Genomic DNA, 20,131 nt, shown 5'->3' with positions numbered 1-20,131 from the left:
TAACAGCTGCAAGCTGCAGCAAGAGTAATCCCAGGTGGATATAGGAGAAACAGTTTTACAATGTGAGCTGTTAATAACTGAAACAGACTGCCTAGTAAGCAGGTCAGATTTCCCAGAGAAAATGTGGAATCTCCATCTTTGGAGAGTTTCACATCTAACTTGGACAAACCTGTGCAAGCTAATCTAACTGCTTTTAGTGGAAGGTTTGAATATACTGCAGAAATCCCTTCCAACATTACTTTCTAATTCTATGATTCATTTGTTAGGTCATGATTCTGCAAATCTCATACTCTGCAGTATAAGTTTTACTTCTGAAAGTGAGGAATCAAGCCATTCAGCAATATAAGTGAGTTTTGTACCAATACTAGTAAAGTCATATTTACCCAGCAGAGAGCCTGAAAATATTTCCACATTTACTGTTCAGGGTATCCTAGTCTCTCATTTCATAAAGAAAAAGAAGCTATATGCAAAATATCTTGTAAAATGCCATAGGAAAATTACCATACATACAAGTATGAAACATCAGGCACAAAGAACTGACTTGAGCACATCTTTTGTGAAAGTTGCTGCTAAGCACTGAGAAAAATGTGTGTTACTTAGGTATGCACTACTGTTTAGTTGAAAAATATAGGTTTTGTTTCGCTCATTTTTAGCAAAACTAACTAGCTAAAGCTAAATATAAGTTCCTGAAGTTTATCTCCTTACCCTGCATAACAGAAATAATATGAATCCTGCAGAAAGATAGAATAGCATAGAATAAGATACTTCATTTACTTTTAATATAAAAAGAAGACTTACTATTTTCTTGTGATATTAAAATAAAATTGAGGCTAATTTAGATGTGAAATATAACTGAAATCATTTAACTCTGATGCAGAGTCCTTCACATTATTGCTTTTCAATTCTTTGTTCTTTCAGTTTAATCTGTACTTGTCTCTATCCTTACATCACTTAAAGTCAGGCTGGCCTGTCAGATGAGCTTTTATTTAGATCTTCTGTGATGAGGTTTTAATTCAAAAATTGAAATGTCAAAGTCAGCAGGTCTGGAAATCTTTATGAGCAAGCAGACTAATGTAGTTGGAAGGAATATCAAGTGTGTTCTGGGTGCACACGTTTCCCTGGCTCAGCTTCACTAAACTGGAAAACAATCCTAGTCAAGCAACAAGAATGGATGATGAGTTTCAAACAAAAAGGGTCTGGAATTGCAAGCTGCAATGTTCTTAGCATTACTGTCATTAACCCCCCATAAATTCGATTGTGAACTTTAACTCTTGCACTTGGTAGCAAATAGTTCAGCAGTAACACAAGGGATATTAATAGAAGGTAGAAGAGATACAGCACCATTTACTTCCTTCCTAGAGCTTTGGAATATAAAGTAGTTTTGCCAACAGCTGTAACTTCAAGCTCTTCTAGTTAGTATGCTATAAATTCAACTGTTTATAGATGCACCAAGTAGTCAACAGAACACACAGTTCCAGCTCTAATTACAATAAATCTTGTTCCTAATCCAAGCAGGGGACCAGAAAAAAAGAGCCCTTAAAATGAACAGTTCAAAAGAAAATTTACCTGTGATGGTTATTTTTGCTGACCATTTGGATGTACCATCCAAAACATTTTGTTTTGCTGCTTTTGTATATTGTACAAAATCTTCTTTGGAAATATTAAACATTTCCTGGATCACTTCAAACACCTCTGGTCTATTTTTCTCTCTAATCTTCATTCTTTCCTTCATAGCACTAATAATATTTTGTGTTTTATCTTCTGCACCGTGTTTGGAACTTTTCTCAGCAGCTCCTGAAATGAGAGAAAATGTCAATACTTTTATTACAAAGTAGCTGCCTTAGTTCTTTTCTCTAGAGCTTCCAGACAGTTCTTAGTACTGCAATACTCAAAGGAGATATGTTTCATCTGAATAACATTAAGCCTCTTACACTGTGAAAACATCTAAACATGAGTGACTTTTCTTGCATAACTGGGCATACTGATTTTTATAGAAAGGGGTGTAGAAATATACATTGCCTGGGTCTATCTGCTCTGTGCTCTGCCTCTGTTACTACTTAAACTTCAACAACATATATGTGAATGATTCAATTTTTTTCTAAGGCCGCATGACTTAACAATATTTTCACTCCTTTCTCTTTTGGAGTAGGATGGCACGAGAAACCATACTTGGTTTCTGAGGATCAAATCCCTCCAAAATTAATAGAAAGTGTGTTTAAAACAGGTAATATTTACGCAGCATTTTTCAGAGAATTTTCAGTCTGGCAGTAAGGACATTAATCTAGACTCCTGCTATGCTCTCCCACAGTGAAAATCTAATGAGCAATAGGAAGAAATAGACAGCGACTTCAGACATTTTTTTGACTTCTTCCAGGTACATCTCAGCACTTGCTGATGTTGCCTGTTCTAATGGAAAATTTTTTGTTCCTTCCTGGAACAGTGTTCATAAAAAAAATATTATCACATAAATCCATTTAATGAAGCATTCAAAAATATACTGATCAAAAGCATTCATTTGATTTAAGCATTCAGATTACTCTGGGACTACCTTAACTGTCAAACAGTTCTGTAACACTGACCTGACATCCTTGCTCTGGATCAGTAGTGCACTCTATCCCTTCTTTAAATACCATGCATGGACAAATGAATGCTTCACAAAGCTCCACGTTAACAGCGGCATCTTGTGATGCCTATTTAAGCCAGTCTTCCATGCCCTGCTTCCCAAAGAGCAGACAGGGCTTTATGCTGAGGCTGCAGCTGAATAAAGGGAATGCTTTCCCAAGAATTCTAAGACTGGAACAAATCAGAGAATTTCTGCAAGGAATACTGTGTCTAGTACACACAAAGAAGGTTCTGGAAAGAGTGAGATAGGAACAGAGATCTTTTTAATTCTGCAGAGTCATTGCAGGGACAGGATTTAAGGGAGAGAATATTAGTGTCCTTCCTCTTACAAAATAGAAAGATGCAGATGTATTATTAGATGTAAATGTTGCAGCAGTACAAAGTAGAGAATCTTCTCACTAAAATAAATATATTTGCAAGACAGAAATGTTTTGCTTTGCTGCAAAGGCATGTGTCCTGCAGACTGAAACCTAATGACCGAAAAAGCTAATGTAGGGTCAATTCTGAGATGCAGCAGCACTCACTCACTTTTGCCAATACATTGGCAATAATTCATAAAGAAACATCAGATTTGGGAGGTTAAAAGAGTATGACAAATATTGGAACCAAAAATTTGAATTCCTGAAGTGCTAAACTGGCTGTATAGATACATATAAAACAAGATGCAAGAATACTACAAATTTTATCCAGTGACACATTATCATTTACTAGAAGTACTGCTGAATTTTAGCTAGCATTGTTAAACACTACTTGAGGGTTCCCAGCACTGACTGTGACAATCATCACCATCTTCACTAGGAGCAGTAAATACTTTACCCTTCCAAAATGTTGTGAAAACATCATTCAACTAGCAATTCTCACCTTCTGGGAGGACAAAGGCTGTATTGCTCCCTTGAAATGGATAGTTAAATTACAACAAAATTATGTTGAACTTGCTATGTAATTAGAAATCAGGTATTTCAATACTGAGGAGGAACATAATTCCTTCTCTACACTATGATCAAACACCATTATATTCTCTTGATGGCATTTTTTGCTGAGGGACAAACAGCTTCCAATGACTAAAGAAATTATGAACACATCTATAGAGCTAGAAGAGGTCATCTTTCAGCATAAGATTTCAATGAAGCCTTAAGGAACAAATACTTTATGCATTGTTTTCTTCACTGCTTTCATTGCATCTGAAGGTTCCTTAGCATATCAGAGGACAAAACAGAGAGACGCTTTCCAGCCAGTCACTGGCTGGAATGCAGCCCTGAGGAGACTTGGGGGTGCTGGTGGACGAGAAGCTCAACAGGAGCTCTCAGTGAGCACTTGCAGCCCGCAAAGCCAATCAGATCCTGGGCTGCATCAGAAGTGTGGCCAGCAGGTCAAGGGATGTGATTCTCCCCCTCTACTCAGCTCTGGGGAGACCCCACCTGGAGTACTGTGTCCAGTTCTGGAGCCCCTATTACAAGAGGGATGTGGACATGCTGGAAGGTGTCCAGAGAAGGGCCACGAGGGTGATCAGAGGGCTGGACAACCTCTCCTATGAGGACAGACTGAAGGTGTTGGGGCTGTTCAGTCTGCAGAAGAGAAGGCTCTGAGGTGACCTAGTTGTAGCCTTCCAGTATTTGAAGGGGGCCTACAAGAAGGCTGAGGAAGGACTTCTCAGGATCTCAGGTAGTGATAGGACTAGGGGTAATGGAATGAAGCTGGAGATGGGGAGATTCAGGCGGGATGTGAGGAGGAAGTTCTTCACCGTGAGAGCGGTGAAGCCCTGGAATAGGTTGTCCAGGGAGGTGGTTGGGGTGCTGCTCCTGGACGTGTTTAAGAGCAGGCTGGATGAGGCTCTGGCCAGCCTGATCTAGAGTGGGGTGTCCCTGCCCATGGCAGGGGGGTCGGAACTAGATGATCCTTGTGGTCCCTTCTAACCCTGTTTGATACTGTGATACTAAGATATCTAAACAGGAAGGCATAATGTCATCAGATTGGAAAAGCATGGGATGAGATCCCAGATACCAGTGATTTCAGACTGTCAACAGGCTGAATTATATGGCTTCTTCAAGGTGTTCTCCATTGCTATTAAATCTTCAGAAATGTTGAAAATCTCTTGGTTTGAGTACCTAATTATTTTGAATGCTGAAGATCAGACTTCTAGTGATTAAGGATTTTCTACACTGAAAAATTAGGAATTAGTAATAAAAGTAGTAAATGCTACCCTGAAACCAAATACCAGTTAAAGAATTCTTTAGTGACTCTCACCATGACAGAAATTATTGCCTGCAGAATGCGACAGCAAATAAAAAAATTCTAATTTTGTCTTAGTTTCTTACGTTCCTTAAGAACTACAGATACCACCTCATAACAGAATGATCAACCATGGACACAAACTGAATGGCAAAAATGTATTCCTGCTGAAAACCTTGCTGATTCTTGAGACAGGACAGATAAAATTGGAATATGCATTAAAATGTAACTTCTCTAAGTTTTACTGTACGATCAGTATAACCTCCTGTTTATACTAAATTATTTACTGCACCTATGTTTACAACCACTGTTGCTGATGGTATATAGACATGCAGTATTGATCAGACTAATTAAGTCAATATAGTAACTTAAACTGCAGAGGAAGTTAACAAGCCCCTTTTACCCTAGGGACTAATACAACTCAACAAGATTGAAATCAATTCTGATTTAATATTACACCTGTTACTAGAAAGGGAAGATGAGAGGCATAATGAAAGTACTACTGTTGGTTTTTTTAAAGCTAATTTAGAACAAGCTTAGGTATTGACCTTAAAGAGCTAGAGATGTTAATTCATTTCCACAGTCGACATTAGCAATCATTACATTAAAAATACCCCAGAAGCTTGGAGGCCAATGTGTCCTAGTGATTATGAGATACCCAAAAGGATGACTCCCCTACAAATAACAGCAGCAAATGACATTAATTTCATTTTATGAGACTGCTAGCGTCAGCTTTCTTAGAAACAAGGATTTTACCAACCACTCTGGTCAATTAATTTCTTCAATGGAATGTGAAAGATTTTAAACATAAATGAAATAAAGTATTGAATATAATTTTCAAAGCAGTATGATACACAAACTCACTGCTGCAAAATATGTGGCAGGATGTTCAAAAACATATGTATACTAGTAGAGAGATCAGGATCTTTAGGTGTGTTAAATATTTTTATATCTGCAGTTTGCCTTCTAGAGCTTTACTCTTTCAAGTCTCATTTGTTCAATGTTTCCAAACTGTTTATATCACAGATGACTGTCATTCGTATTTATAACTTGCAGGTTCTCTCTCTGCCTTATTCCTGATGTATTTGTAAAAAATACAGGCAATCTAGTGCTATGGACCATTTGTTATGTTTTGGAGGGATTGGTGATTTGGTTCAAGCAACCTCTAGACTGAGTTTTCTTCAGATAAGTGAAAAGGAAGATAGAAAGGGTACTTTTACTCTCTCTCTATTTTTTAGCTTTTCAGTTTTAGCCAAGATTCAACTGTTACAGGGATGAGTACATTTCTCATGCTACCTGCATCATTGTGGCATCCTGAAAGGCAGCTCAGCTCTTAGCAAGTTAGCAGCAGCTTATTTCTTTGCAGTGTGAAGGGTAGAATAGAAGGAATTGCGGTCAGTGGATAAATATCATAGAATCATGTGAAGGTGGTTCACCACAAAGGAAAAAGAACACTAATTTTGAGTGCTAATAACAGCTGAGCCCCTCCATGGTAGCACAAACACCTGAAATCAGTCCCTGCACTGTTTCTCGTACAGCCGTGAACAGCAACCAAATTAGAGGTCATACAAAACATAACTCAAAGGTACCACACTCAGGTCTAGCTGGCTGGAATATTGCTTCCTGGTGTGTATTGTGATGAAAGATGTTGTCACTTTTAAGAAACCTCAGAAAGAACAATCTTTCTAAGCATTCTCTGTTTTGAAAATTCATGGACTGGATGACGATTACAAGAAACTCACAACACTGATACTGTCAGGAACATCACCTTGGTTCTCACTTTTCTCACAATATAACTGAAGAGAAATAGCTGTTTGAAGCATGACTTTCCCAAACAGCAGAAACTAGGTTGGGAAGTTTGCAGAATGGAGAAGGGTTTACACAGATGTTTGGTGAGACAAGAACCATCCAACTAACAGCAACAGAAAAATCCCTCCAAGCAGAAAGACATGGCTATGATGCTCAGAATCATTTGATCTTTCCAGTACTTCATTACACTACTGTTAAATCAAGATGTCTTGTATATGTCTCTCACTCATGGAGTGAATCAATTTTAGTTTTCCTGAATTAAATTTTTTTCTGAATCAATGTGAGATGATATTCCTTTAAATCCTCAGAAAGAAAAAGTGCCCCTCTGGTGGAGAAAGTTCCAGTTATGCCTCATTTCTAGACCATTATGCATGCAGTTTTGAGAGGGAAATTCCCACAACACTGTATGGAGCACTTGATAGTTATCTCTTTGCCACAAAATACAATCAGTATTTTCAGGAAGCAGCAAATGAGACTCCTAGCAAAGTAGCTCCAAATCTAGCAATAGCCCAACCCCATGGAGAACGTGGAGCTGGTTAGCTTCAAATAGACCACCTGCAATCCATACAGATTTGTTTTGAGAGTCTACAACAAGACAAATCCTACATTACATGTTCAGACTATCAGAATTTATTGTGCCACTCCTCCATGTTTTCTTCCTCATATACATAAACAGTGCTAAACAAGATGTGCATAAAACAACAGATGAAACTTGAGAAAGTTATTTCTGCTTCCTACTTCTTCCATCATTTCATGAACAGGTACTTGGCAAATGACTGTAACACATCCTGTTACCAGTAGATGTACAAATTCATCATTCTTTTAACTCATTTTCATGTCCCTAAGTCCAGGTAATATAAGCCAAGTGATTCCTAGCACAACAGTGGTGTCAAATGGCTAGCTAAAACAGAGAAATCAATGGGCTGATGTACAATTATTTACTTCTGGCTGGTCTTAAAATGTACCTAGAATGAGATAGGACAATTACTCAATAAGAGTAAACAGGAATTGACATTATGAACCATACTTTGTTACTGTCCAGGCAACAGAAGTTATTTGCACTTAATTGAAGAGGATACTCACCAGCATCTTCTTCACTAGACACAGTTTTGAAGACTCACAAATAATAATCATATTAATGCTGCACAGTCTACTTTTACAATAGTCTATTTTCAAAACAAACATACATCTCTCATTTGTGAAGCTATGTTAAAAGCTTAGCTGTCAAACACTGTAAGACACGAGCCAGTTTCAATCATAGTGTAGAATCACAATTAAGCACGGTTAAGCAGATTGATTCAGAAACGTATCATTGATTTATGCTCCATGGGGTCAGTTGCTCTGGGAAATCATGATTAGTTCCTGAACAATGTGAATCATGAAAATCCATCTTTTATGACAGTTCCTCACATAGACAGCACAGCAGGAAGAATGAAGACCTGACTGGAATATCTAAGTATTTTTCCTACGTGTAGAAACTAGGTAAATTCTCAGGAACATATCAACAATGAACAACATAGAATAACTTCAGAGCTGTAAAACCCCTTCTATTCCAAATTCAGAATATCAGAAAGTAAAAGTCTTCACTTTATATTGTTCAGAGTCTTGCATATTAAATGTGTTGTAACTTAAATATGGTTTAAATGCACCTCAGGTATTTTTGGAGTAAAATGCAAGGAGACTGGAATCAATTCAGCCAATGAAAAAAGCAAAGAAAATAGTTGTTTCACCTTAATTCTAGTCCTAAAATAGTTCCTAAATATCCCACTCCCCCCCACCCCCCCCTACATGATTTGATATTTTGAAAGGACAAGATCCTGTTCACTGATTGTCTATTCTATAGCATATTAATGTAACTACAACAAGTATAAGGAATAATTTTATTATCTTTGCTTTGACATTTCATGTGTTAATAGTTAAATAAAACAAAGAGGTTTTACATCATGTTGCAAATTGCTCTGCATGCTGCTAGAGCCAGTGGAAAGCAGATAATATACTGATGCTACCAAACATTATTTTGTAACTGATCAGGAATATTCATCAAGCTCCCAGGACAAAACCAAAATCAATAATTGTTATTTCATAAAGTTTCTGGGTAGCTTCTCAGCCAATGAACATCAACATGCTATCACTACTTTCTAACAATCTGACTCCTGTTTTCACAAAGTATCTGAGTTTACATACAAAATCAAAAGGTCTGAAACACTGCAAAGATTTTGCACTCAGAGTATACTCACTCTGCAAACAGTCAGCATTCAGGAGGTCTTGGCACTTCTCATGGCATTTGACACCACATTCAGTGCATTTCATGCCTTGTCTGGCTATGCCCCAAAGTAGGCCTTCACATTCATAACAGTATGTGGGAGTTGTAGCTGTCCAAACTTCAAAGTTATGAGGTGTAGTTGATGATATTGGATAGATCAAAGCCTGTAATGTCTTCTTGAAGACATGTATTTTCTGTTGAGTAAGAAAAAAATAAAAATGACCAGGACTTCAGCTGAAGTATTGCTTAATACAAGCAAACTGGAGCTAAGCATGTCATTACACTTACAAAGTTATAAAACATAATATTATACATATAAATATGAACTAATTTGCAAACTACTGATTTATTTATTTTGCCTTGCACTTTGAAGGCAGAAGAACCCTGGATGACAATTTTGACTGTTTACAGAAACAGGAGACAAGCTGGAATCAAGTCAGTCAGTTAACACAGAGTCCCATGTATTTTTTATATTTTGAAGCAGAAATTGAAATTTCATTAGCATTACACTAACTGATGCATTTAAAGTATCTACCAAACATATTCCTTCTGAATATTTACATACTTCCTATAGGAACTTAGACATACTGCACAAAATATGCTTTGATTATGCACAGTGCTACCCTTGAATACTTAGTGTCTATGTAATGCCCTCACCAAACAGAAATGGGACAATTTTATGGTTCCATTTTGTCTATATTCCCATAGCAGCATACTTGCTGCCTTCCTTTTTAAGCACCAAGATGCTTTTTACCAATAAACAAGAATGATACTCTCAAAATTCCACACCCATTTCTTGGACTCTTTTGGCTCAGGACCCCTGACCAGTTCTAGCATATCAACAATTACCAGCTATTCATTGATAGTACTGCAAACAACCTGAATCTCAGTTCTTAATGAGGTGAAAACAAAACAGTCCCTGAAGTTTCATATGTAAAACATAGGCTTAGCTGGCCACAATAGCCTGGTTTGTTTATTTGAGCTTTGTTTACAGGCACCTAGATCTTCTAACTTCAGTTGATTTATCTGGAATAAGAAAAATTAAGCAGCTTGGAGGTAGCACTTGGTATCACACAAAAATATGACCTAGGGGTTTTGTTGTGGTATTGTTTTTCACTAAGCGCACACTGGCTGCCATGAATGTATTAGCAATTTCAGACCTGTTCCCTTGATAAAATATTTTGTGTACTTATCAGCATAATGTTGCACACTCAGAGCCATCAGTTAAAGGACTTTCCTAAGATGGAAAAATCATTACTGTACAGCCATAAATCTACAGATCCATAGGTTCAAACACTACAAATAACAAAATCAAATGCCAAGTATCTTAGGCTGCAACAGCTCTTACTGAATTTCATAGTTACATGCTAAAGCCAAAATCCATCGTGTGAAGCCTGGCCAAAGAAATGTGGCCAGCCATTTCATGGACATTTGATCCTAGCATTTCTGAGAACACTATAGAACAGAACTAAGGAAAGAACCTGGTATGGTAGGAAAGACTAGAACAAGTACTGAATTATTCCCCATGGTCCTTCCTTAGCCTATGCTAGACAATGAGTCACCTAGTAACTCTCCTGAAAGCAAGGAAAGGTCTGCAGTGGTTTGAACTAGCAGACTGTGGCAGGTACAAAATGCTCTTCCCTTTGCAAGCAGGGTGGTTGAAGCTCACTAGAAGCTGATAAAGACCAGCTTCTCCTTGTCTCTGGTGCCCCTCATTCTAGCTTTCTGTTCTTTTCTTGGAGAAACTGGCCCTCCAACTAATTAGGCAACTGACCACAGCCAGATTGACAGGGGTATAAATGGAGTTCTGCTATGGAGAAGAGTTTGCTTTCTCAGAAGCAACCTTTGCAGCTCAGAATTTCCTCCCATTAGAATGGAACCTAAGGAACCTCACCCCCTACCTCCACCTATACATTTATATCTCTCTCTATATATCCTGTCTCTCTCTCTCTGTATATATATATCTCCTGGCTATCTGTGGGCCATTTTCCTTTTCTGAGTGAATTGTGTGGACTTTTTGGCTCATCTCTCCAAATAGTCAAATAGTTTAATAGTCTAATTAGTTGTGTAACAGTGTTTTCCCAGTTGACATCCTAACCTGTAATTGTATTGTGTTGAAAGAAGAGCAGATTTAATTGTAATAAACCAGTGGCTGTTAGCTGCCTATTTGTGTGTGTTCCCTGCATGACACAGACCCAAAGAGGGACTGGGCTGGCCAGTCCGAGCCACCTAACATGGCAAAACTCCAGTTTGTGCATTTCTCTACCCTCTGCCTCCAGTGTCACAGATTACCAGCCACAGAGATCAGAAAGAAAACTTCAAAAACAACCTAAACTGAATTTACTCAGCTTGTTGAGCCATGTTTCTCTGAAACCACCAGGTCTTTGAAGATTACTTTATAGGTTACAGTTTTGCACTCCTGAACTCTGGTAGTATAAGTCCTGTCCTTTCATCTTATTCAGCTTCAGTGTTTTTTTTTCATACTATACATAATTTTAGAATTCTGACAATAACTTTTACCTATTTCTGAAATGGCAGTAAGTAAAGACAGACACAGCTCAACAGGCCTTGAAATAAACTTCTGAGAGTAAATTAAGTTTCTGCTGAAAGGCACAATGTGTAGACTAGCTTGCTGCTGAACATGATCTTTTCCTTGTTGTAAAGCAAAGCACAATTATAAAGGAGAATTTTATCTTACTGTCTAGAGGCCTTAGTTCCTAATACTCTTTTCTGTTTCAATATATCTATTATATACACTCATTGAGCTCTGGGCATGGCAACATTTAACTGTTAGTATATAGGAGGATTATGTAGTGAAATGAAGTTTATTTCTGTCATATACTACTTGAGATACTTTTGCCATGTTATCAATGTGTTATTTTCACAGACTTGTAGCTCTGTCTCTGCTCAGCAAAGCAATTGAATGCTCAGCTGAAAGCAGATACTTAACCCTCACTGAAGCTAATATTTTGACACTGCTTAAAAGATGTTTTGATTAGTGCCTGAGAACATAGGAACTCACAGTGTCATAAATGTGTTATACCAGGAGAGCAACGCTGGCTGGAAAAGCTGGAAGCATTTAACAACTGGTTTTGATTTTGGGGGTAAGTGGCAGTTGGTTTTGAATAAAAGGCATTAGTTCAAAGAATTTCCATACTGAATCTAAACAGCCAAATAACCTGCTTCCACCAGAGTTGCTAATACTCCCTCTGGAAAAAACTGAGGGAAAGTAAAAACCAGAAAAACCAGAAAAGCCTTAATCAGAGGAATAACTTGCCCAAAAGAGATTTTCTTTCTCAGGTCTCATTGGTGACTGCACCTTTTAATCTAGTAATATGGAAACTATCTGGAGAATTCTTAGATGCCTGAAAATGTCTGTTCTTTTTGGTTTTAAAGCACGCTCTACTCACTTTTAAAGATGCTTTAGAGCCTGAGGTTCTGCTGGATACTTACAGATCAAGTGAAAAAGTATTATCTTTCCCTTATTTTAAATGCCTGCAAGTGGTTTTCCTGGCTGTACTATTACAGTTATGCTTGAAAAAGTACCTGACATAAGTCAAGCTTTTCTTATTCACTTCTCTCAATTAGCTTTATACCTTTTCTCATTGAAGGAACTTTTATGTACCAAAATTAAATTTGTTGCCTGAATTTGTTGCCTGCTTTTGGGCTCAAGAAATGTTTAAATAAAAACTTAAGAGAGATCTATTTCTGGAATGCATTTTTTCATACGTCCTGCTTCAAATGTAACCCAAAAAGTGTAATTGCATAAAACCAGATTCAACTTATTTTTCCCTTTCCAGTTCTCCTTCCCTTCCAGTTCTCCACTTCTCTCTTCAGTAGTTTCTCCTGATTGACAGCAAGCATTGGCGAAATGTTGGCATTGAACTGTCCCCTGGGATTTGTTGCTTTTTTCCTTCCTGAACAGCACCACTAAAGTGCAGTCTAAGTTACTCTTTCTTGTCCTGCCTTTATTGCCAATTATTATCATCTCCAACACTTGCACTTTAGCCTTCCAACATCAGAGGCTGGTAGTTTCTGCATGGGGGGAGGCATGTGAATGAATGTTTGACCCTGTATCTATTGTCATAAAAGGTAGTGAAACATATGAATGGGGGAAGGGGTTATTTGTTTACTTGACATCTTTTAGTAAAGCATATAGAGTATCTTAGGGTCTTTTACTGATCACAGATATTTTTGTAGCAGCTATAACGTAACTGGAAAAAGTTGTCATTCCGTATCACTTGCACAGTGTAAGTTTGTTCTCTATAATTTTCCCTCAGCCTTTAAACTTCTTTTGAAGTTCTCCTTCATTCTATCAACCTTTGTTGCTGTTTTGAGAGAACAGAACAAAGTAATTACTGCTTCCACTGAAAGATCATTTCAAACACCAGCTGTTTCCTACCTCATCAATCTATCCTCGAGCACTACCAAATTGTTCCTTTATGATTACCATATAAGAACAAAAGATCATAATAAATCAGTGATGGACATGTGTATTCTTGTGCCATGGGTTTCAGCTCCTAGAATACCTGTCAACATAATCTTCTCTCCCATTCTTCTACGATGGAGTTTAACAACAGTGTAAGAAAAATGCAACATTTCACTTTTCTTGCTAAATATTTCTTCATCTGGAATCATGTGTGTTATTAGCAGGACTCACATTTAGAAAATCAAATAATGTCCCAGTCACCTGTAAGGACTGGGGAACGAAAAAACCCAAGCCACAACACATTGAAACCTCTTGCAGATTCCTCTCATTCTATAATTATATTCATGGTGTGACAAAGACAGACATTGAAAGACTGCAGGTAAAGCACAGTGCAGCTAAACAATGTAAAATAAAAAGGTTTGCCTAAGTAACTATTTTGTAAAAATAGGTTTCTTGCTTAGTGCCTTCTGACTGTCATGGATGTGAGTCAGCAGAAGAATACATGGTCTTGTCACTGTGAATTGGGCAGAAAATTCTGCTTAAGACCCCTGGAAGTTCCTATATAATAAAGGGAATGTTTATACACTCACTTGAAGCCAGTTTAGAGTGTCTAAGGCTGCAATAATTTCTAAAGCACTGTGAACAAAGTCTTCTCTGTTATTCAAATGACTGAAACCTGAACTTACTTACCATTTCATCAGTGTTTATGGAGGTCCGGATGAGCATGCCCATGGAAATACCAGATTTTCGAGCTGCAAGTGTCTAAAGCAAAAGCAAAACTGTTAAAAATTACACTACCTCAAACTGTTGAGTCATGGAAGGCAAGTAGTTCTTGAATATGCTTTTGGATTTAAGCAAAACTGGAGGAGTTACAAAAACTTTCAGGTAGTGTTTGCAACACAACTTTTGAGCACAAGCCCTATGAGGAGAGGCTGAGGGAGCTGGGATTGTTTAGCCTGGAGAAGAGGAGGCTCAGGGGAGACCTCATTGTTGTCTACAACTACCTGAAGGGTGGTTGTAGCCAGGAGAGGGTTGATCTCTTCTCCCAGGCAACCAGCACCAGAACAAGAGGACACAGTCTCAAGCTGTGCCAGGGGAAGTTTAGGCTCAAGGTGAGGAGGAAGTTCTTCACTGAGAGAGTCATTCACCATTGGAATGGGCTGCCCAGGGAGGTGGTAGAGTCACCATCCCTGGAGATGTTCAAGAGGGGATTGCATGTGGCACTTCGTGCCATCATCTAGTCATGAGGTCTGTGGTGACAGGTTGGACTTGATGATCTTTGAGGTCTCTTCCAACCTTGGTGATACTGTGATAATACAAGCACACTTTCCATCATCATCCCTGTTTCTTTCAGCAGTGTCTAGCTGAACTGCCATCTCTAATATAAAACCTGTTCTTCAGAGCTTTATGACTCACTTTTTTTATTTCAAACCGCGGGCTGTCACTATTCTTCCGCTTTGCCAACCAAATTAATGTGGTACAGGGATAAGCATCCTGCCCCAATTTGGAATCTGTCTGTGCCTGCAGCAACATGGGAGATCATTTTGCAATAGTTTTACAGTTCATGTTGTCAGTCTAGATAATATTTTTTGTAACACACTAAGCATTTTTAAACTAAGTATGTGTAAAATGCTAGTTGTCTTAAATAAAATGTCTTTAGGAAACTCAAACATGTATTTTTTCCCCCTTAAAGACAGTATTAATTCAATACTGTGAATAGCTACGTGGCTGTCCTTGGTTGTAGAGACAGTCTCTACACAAAAAAGGCACTCAAAATAAAGTGTCTTTTAACGTGCAATAAACAAGGAAAAGTTATCTTCCTTAGTGCAATGTGTGTAATTTAAATGGGTCCTCAAGAATTAATTATAGACTATTATGATCAGAAGGAAAAAGACTCCATGGAAAAGAGTTCTGCATGTTTTCCAAATAATATTTCCATTCTGAATATTAATCCTGCTATAAACAGACCTTTTGGTGAGACAGAAACAAGTAAGATTTATTCCACTGTACAAAATATTAACCTTTAGGCTGCTATATTACTGCATCTTACCTGCAAAACTAGGCTCATGTGTCCTTTTCCCTATTCTAAATAATTCCAAGTGTGTCTGTACACTTATGCTTTTTTCTCTTTTCTTCTGGAATCTGTCATCTGCTGCCCTCATAATCTAGCAGTATGAGGATGATCACTTAAAGCATAAACTAACCTCAAGTCTGTTGCCTGCATTTTGAAGATACAGATTTTCACCTTACTGTGAGCTGGGTCTCTGTAGTCCACCATCATAGAGCTATTACAGTAAAGGTTCCAGTGATATTTTTGCATATGACAATCTTTTGTTAAATACATATTGAGTCAGAAGAAATTTAGGCTTACATCAGTGGAGGAACTGCATCATTAATCTTTGGATAGAGAGACAACTACCAATTTCTTCCTATTTTATAATTCTAAATACTGACATAACTTAAATGGATTTTTAATATTGTATTTAGAGCTATTAAGACTGCTAATTTTAATTTTTAATTCTCACTTTCCCCTGAGAACATATTAATTCAATTTTCAATAACTCTCCCTTGATAATAATTAAACTTGCAGATAGACACAAGATTATTAATCTTGTGAAACCAATTAAAGTGTAAGATGCCATCCTTGGCACAGAAATATTTGATATGATTCATCACTGTCCTATTATAATTAATATGTGATGCAAGGAACCTCTCTTTTTCTTTTTTTTTTTAATTTAATTTATTCTAAACTCTGCTGTTTACAAGTCTGCCATTCATTTGTTACCATTTGTTTTCATTCTGTTTTAAACATCAAATAATTCTGTTTGCTTTTCTTTGAGGATGACAAAGTGACAAGAAAGATTAAACAATCTTTGCCATTTAAAACTTCTTGTGACAAAACTGAATGCTACAGAACACATACATCAAAGAGAGACACTGCAAAGAAAAGTGTATTGGGAATACAAAGACTCAGTAGAGTTTAAGGTTTAAAAAGTTTAATTTTAAAAACACTCATTTTCTGATTCCTCTTGAAGTATAGGTTCCTTCTCAAAGCTTTGGAAAGCAGCCATATACATTTAGCTGCCTGCAGTATGCTAGTGTTATGGTTTTGACCTCTGGTCTTCATGTCCCTTACAGTTAGAAGTGTGTTTGATCCTTTAGGTCTAAATTACACTACAATAGCCATTTGAGGCTATAGAGCAATGTGGACTACTGTCTGGGCAGGAATACAAAGGGCATAATAACATTAACCTTGAATATAAGGTAGTGAATGCTACTGTGTTCTGTGCTCCAGCAATATATCAAAGTACATGGGCCAGTAGAACTGCAGTTTCATGCTATTGGTATACATCAACAAATAGACAATATATCCTGTGAGGAAAAACAAGGAGGGAAGCAGTTCTGACCCTGTCATGTGCCCTTGAGTCCCAAATCTCCCAAGGAGTACTCCTGGAATCACACAGCTTACCTATTTTGCTTCTTAATAAGAAATGAGTCTAAAACCGTTATAGTGTCCTAATTAGGCTGATCTTATTTGTCAAATTGGAAGGATAATAGAAGAATGTGATATCTAGAAGGATTTGTGATAAACCAGGAAAGTTAACAATTGTTATGGATTAAACTTCTGTTTTAAGATACTGTAATTGGTAATAATTCAGCAGCCTGAAGCACTGAACACAGAGAACAGTACCTGTTCCTAAGGATGAAATAGAAGGGAGTATTTTAGAGAGAGGAAGGATAAATGTTGGTAGACTAATTTTTTGGAAACAAGGTGCAGCTAATTATCATTGTTTTGGTAAACGGATTTGTAGTCTGTTGCTTGTGGTGCAGGGAATGGAGCACAGAAGGTTCCATGTGAACATAAGGAAAAACTTTTTCACTGTGACGGTGACAGAACACTGAAAAGGGCTGCCCAGGGAGGTTGTGGAGTCTCCTTCTCTGGAGACATACAAAACCAGCCTGGATGTGCTCCTGTCTGACCTACTCTAGGTGATCCTGCCCTAGCAGGGGTGTTGGACTAGATGATCTTTTGAGGTCCCTTCCAACCACTACTGTTCTGTGATTCTAAGAAATGAGAAAGGAATCACCCAAAAGGAAACAACATATTGTCTGAAATGACTTACCCAATTCCTATAATTTTTCTATTTAAAAAGTTGGTGTCTGATGCTTAAATGTTCAACAGAACTGCAGTATTAGGCCCAGAAAACAGATTTAGAAAAGAAATGGCAGCTCAGCTTAACAATACAATCATTGCTAGACACCCTTGTAACACCATTTACTATTACTTTGTATTTGTTTCCACAGCACAGACACAATAGCATGTCCCACCCAGCCTCTAAGATCATTCTAAATATCAATGTTAGTCAGAAATGGCATGGAAAATGATAAAACCTAAGCAAATTCATCAATAAGTTCTTCATTTCCCCACAAGTAATTCTTAATGTTTGGAAAACACAAGCATGAAATAAAGGAATGTAATGATATCATGATTTGCAGTTAGTTGAATGTAAAAACTCACTAGCATACAAACACAGTTAAATTATTTTTATGGTTTATGCCATATATGAATATTGCTCTATTAAATTCAGCTTGTCTATTAATTATATAAAGAGTTGATAGAAAATAACATAATTAATGTAAAATGTTCCAGATGTTTAGCTTTTATTTAATGATTATTCTGACAACTCACAACACCTGAATTTATACATATGTCTTCAATATTAAAAGAGTTTAAATTGTTACACTCAAGTTATGGCCTCTTTAAATGGCTCATAAAAAGAATCATTGCATTATTGTTTTAGCTGAAATGGGCAGTAGTTTGACCTGGTGTGTTCATTTCAACAATATGAACCCAGCAGTTGTTTTACAATAGCAGAAAGGATTCAAAAATTACTCTTGAATTCTCATGATGAGATGATATAGCTAAGTAATAACACATTTTTGAAATATCAAATGATTAAATTTGCCTAATTACAGCAATTGTATAAATTCATCTTTAAGTCAAATTAAATCAGACATTTTCCAGAGTGTTCATAATATTTGAAATGATGACTTGCATTAACAGAAGCAAAGACTGAAGCATAATGAGACAGAAAAATAGAATAGCAACCTTTTGTCCTGACTGAGCAGATCACCACACCTGTTTGGCCATCACAAATTAAGTACTGCTCAGCTCCACTGTAATTATTTCTCTTTCTCTTTCTGGTTATGGTCCCAGCTCAAAAAAATTCTAGTTCTACTAGACTCTTTTTTTTTTTTTTTTGCTCCACAGTAAACAGAAGCCTGTTCAAGCCTTCTGTATTTGACTGCAACGAAAAGAACTGTTCCTGTAGATGGGTTCTGACTGCTTTATCCTCTCCAATCTAAAACAAGCATGGAAAGTAGAGTCCCAGTGCATTAGTGGAAATACTTATCTAAGAGACTTAGGAAGAAAAGTACTATGAAGGCTGTTGTTGAAAATTTGATTTTCAAATGTGAATTTATGGAACCAAATAGGAGTTAAAGATGTACCTTTAAAAGTATGTACACCATTTGGATAAAAAAATATATTGAGATTCCGTGTTCAAAGAATGAAAAGTAGTGCAGAGAAACTGGAAATGCAGAGGGACTTGAAAGATAAGGAGGGAACTCTGAAAGTGCCAGAGTTGGAGGAAAAAGAAACTATTTCCACAAGTCATTAATTTAGTTATCAGGAAAAAAAATAGACAATAGTGTCTAAGAATCCTTATTTGGTTTAGAAAATTCATCTTTTACACGAAAGATCGAAGAATTTAGTTGATTGATACAAGAGGATTTCCAAGTCTGGAACTCTTCAACTTCTCTTTATGTAGTTATCTCAAGCTATTCAGTTTCGCAGGGGAAATGTCACAACTGGGTCCTAAACAATCTGCCTGTATCATTCAAAAGGATACCTGGAATACATAGGTGACTTTTTAACAGTTTGTTTTTTTCCTGATAATTTTGGTACACATAATGCTGAGGGCAAGATATTCACATATGGCATGACTTCATTTAGGATTAAAGTCTTGGTCATAAAACAGTTTTTCTATTTTCCAGTATGACAGTCATGAAATCCCTGAGTTATAATAAGCATTTAAAAACATTTATCAGTATAAAAGCACTTACCATTGCCTGAAAAATCCAGCCAAGACAGGAAAGAAATTATAAAGAATATTAATAATTTTTAGATTTATTGCAACAAAAACCCGTATCAGTTGATATTTCAGTCAGTGTCAAAAGGATATAGCACTCATTTCTAACAACATTATCTTTACTTTTATGAAATAGTCACATGTGTAAACATAAAACCCCATGATCTACAACATCCTAGGCTGTGTCAAAAGAGGCATGGCTAGCAGATTGAGAGAGGCAATTCTGCCACTCTGCTCTGGTAAAACCTCACCAGGAATGCTGTGTCCAGCTCTGGAGCCCTCAACACAAGAAGGACACAGACCTGTTGGAGCAGGTCCGGAGGAGGGCCATGAAAATGATCAGGGGGCTGAACACCTCTCCTGCAAGGACAGGCTGAGGGAGCTGAGGTTCAGCCTGGAGAAGAGAAGACTCCAGAGAGACCTACTAGTGGCCTACCAGTACCTGAAGGAGGCCTACGAGAGGGCTGGAAAGGGGCTGTTTACAAAGGCCTGTAGCGATAGGATGAAGGGCAATGGATATTTAGATTGGATGTAAAGAACAAGTTCTTTACCATGAGGGTGGTGGAACACTGGAACTAGTTGCCCAGAGAGGTGGTTGAGGCTCCATCCTTGAAGATATTCAAAGTC

The 20,131-nt window shown here is 37.4% G+C and overlaps 1 protein-coding gene across 1 annotated transcript in view; it reads right to left on the bottom strand.

The window, feature by feature from the left end:
• Positions 1 to 20,131, bottom strand: part of UNC13C (unc-13 homolog C) — a 148,314-nt gene that overhangs the window by 89,490 nt on the left and 38,693 nt on the right. Inside the window, exons 6-9 of the mRNA XM_068143868.1 lie at positions 19,479 to 19,484; positions 14,043 to 14,114; positions 8,898 to 9,117; positions 1,567 to 1,794 (exon numbers count right to left, since the gene is read on the bottom strand). Coding sequence (XP_067999969.1) covers positions 1,567 to 1,794; positions 8,898 to 9,117; positions 14,043 to 14,114; positions 19,479 to 19,484 — 526 coding nt within the window. The remainder of the gene's footprint in view (positions 1 to 1,566; positions 1,795 to 8,897; positions 9,118 to 14,042; positions 14,115 to 19,478; positions 19,485 to 20,131) is intronic.

This window comes from Melanerpes formicivorus, unplaced genomic scaffold (genome assembly GCF_026170545.1).
Source record: "Melanerpes formicivorus ecotype bairdi unplaced genomic scaffold, bMelFor1.0.p_v2 SCAF_10, whole genome shotgun sequence".
Classification (NCBI taxonomy): domain Eukaryota; kingdom Metazoa; phylum Chordata; class Aves; order Piciformes; family Picidae; genus Melanerpes; species Melanerpes formicivorus.
The sequence above is the reverse complement of the archived record's forward strand: the minus strand, read 5'-3'. Positions and strand labels throughout refer to the sequence as shown.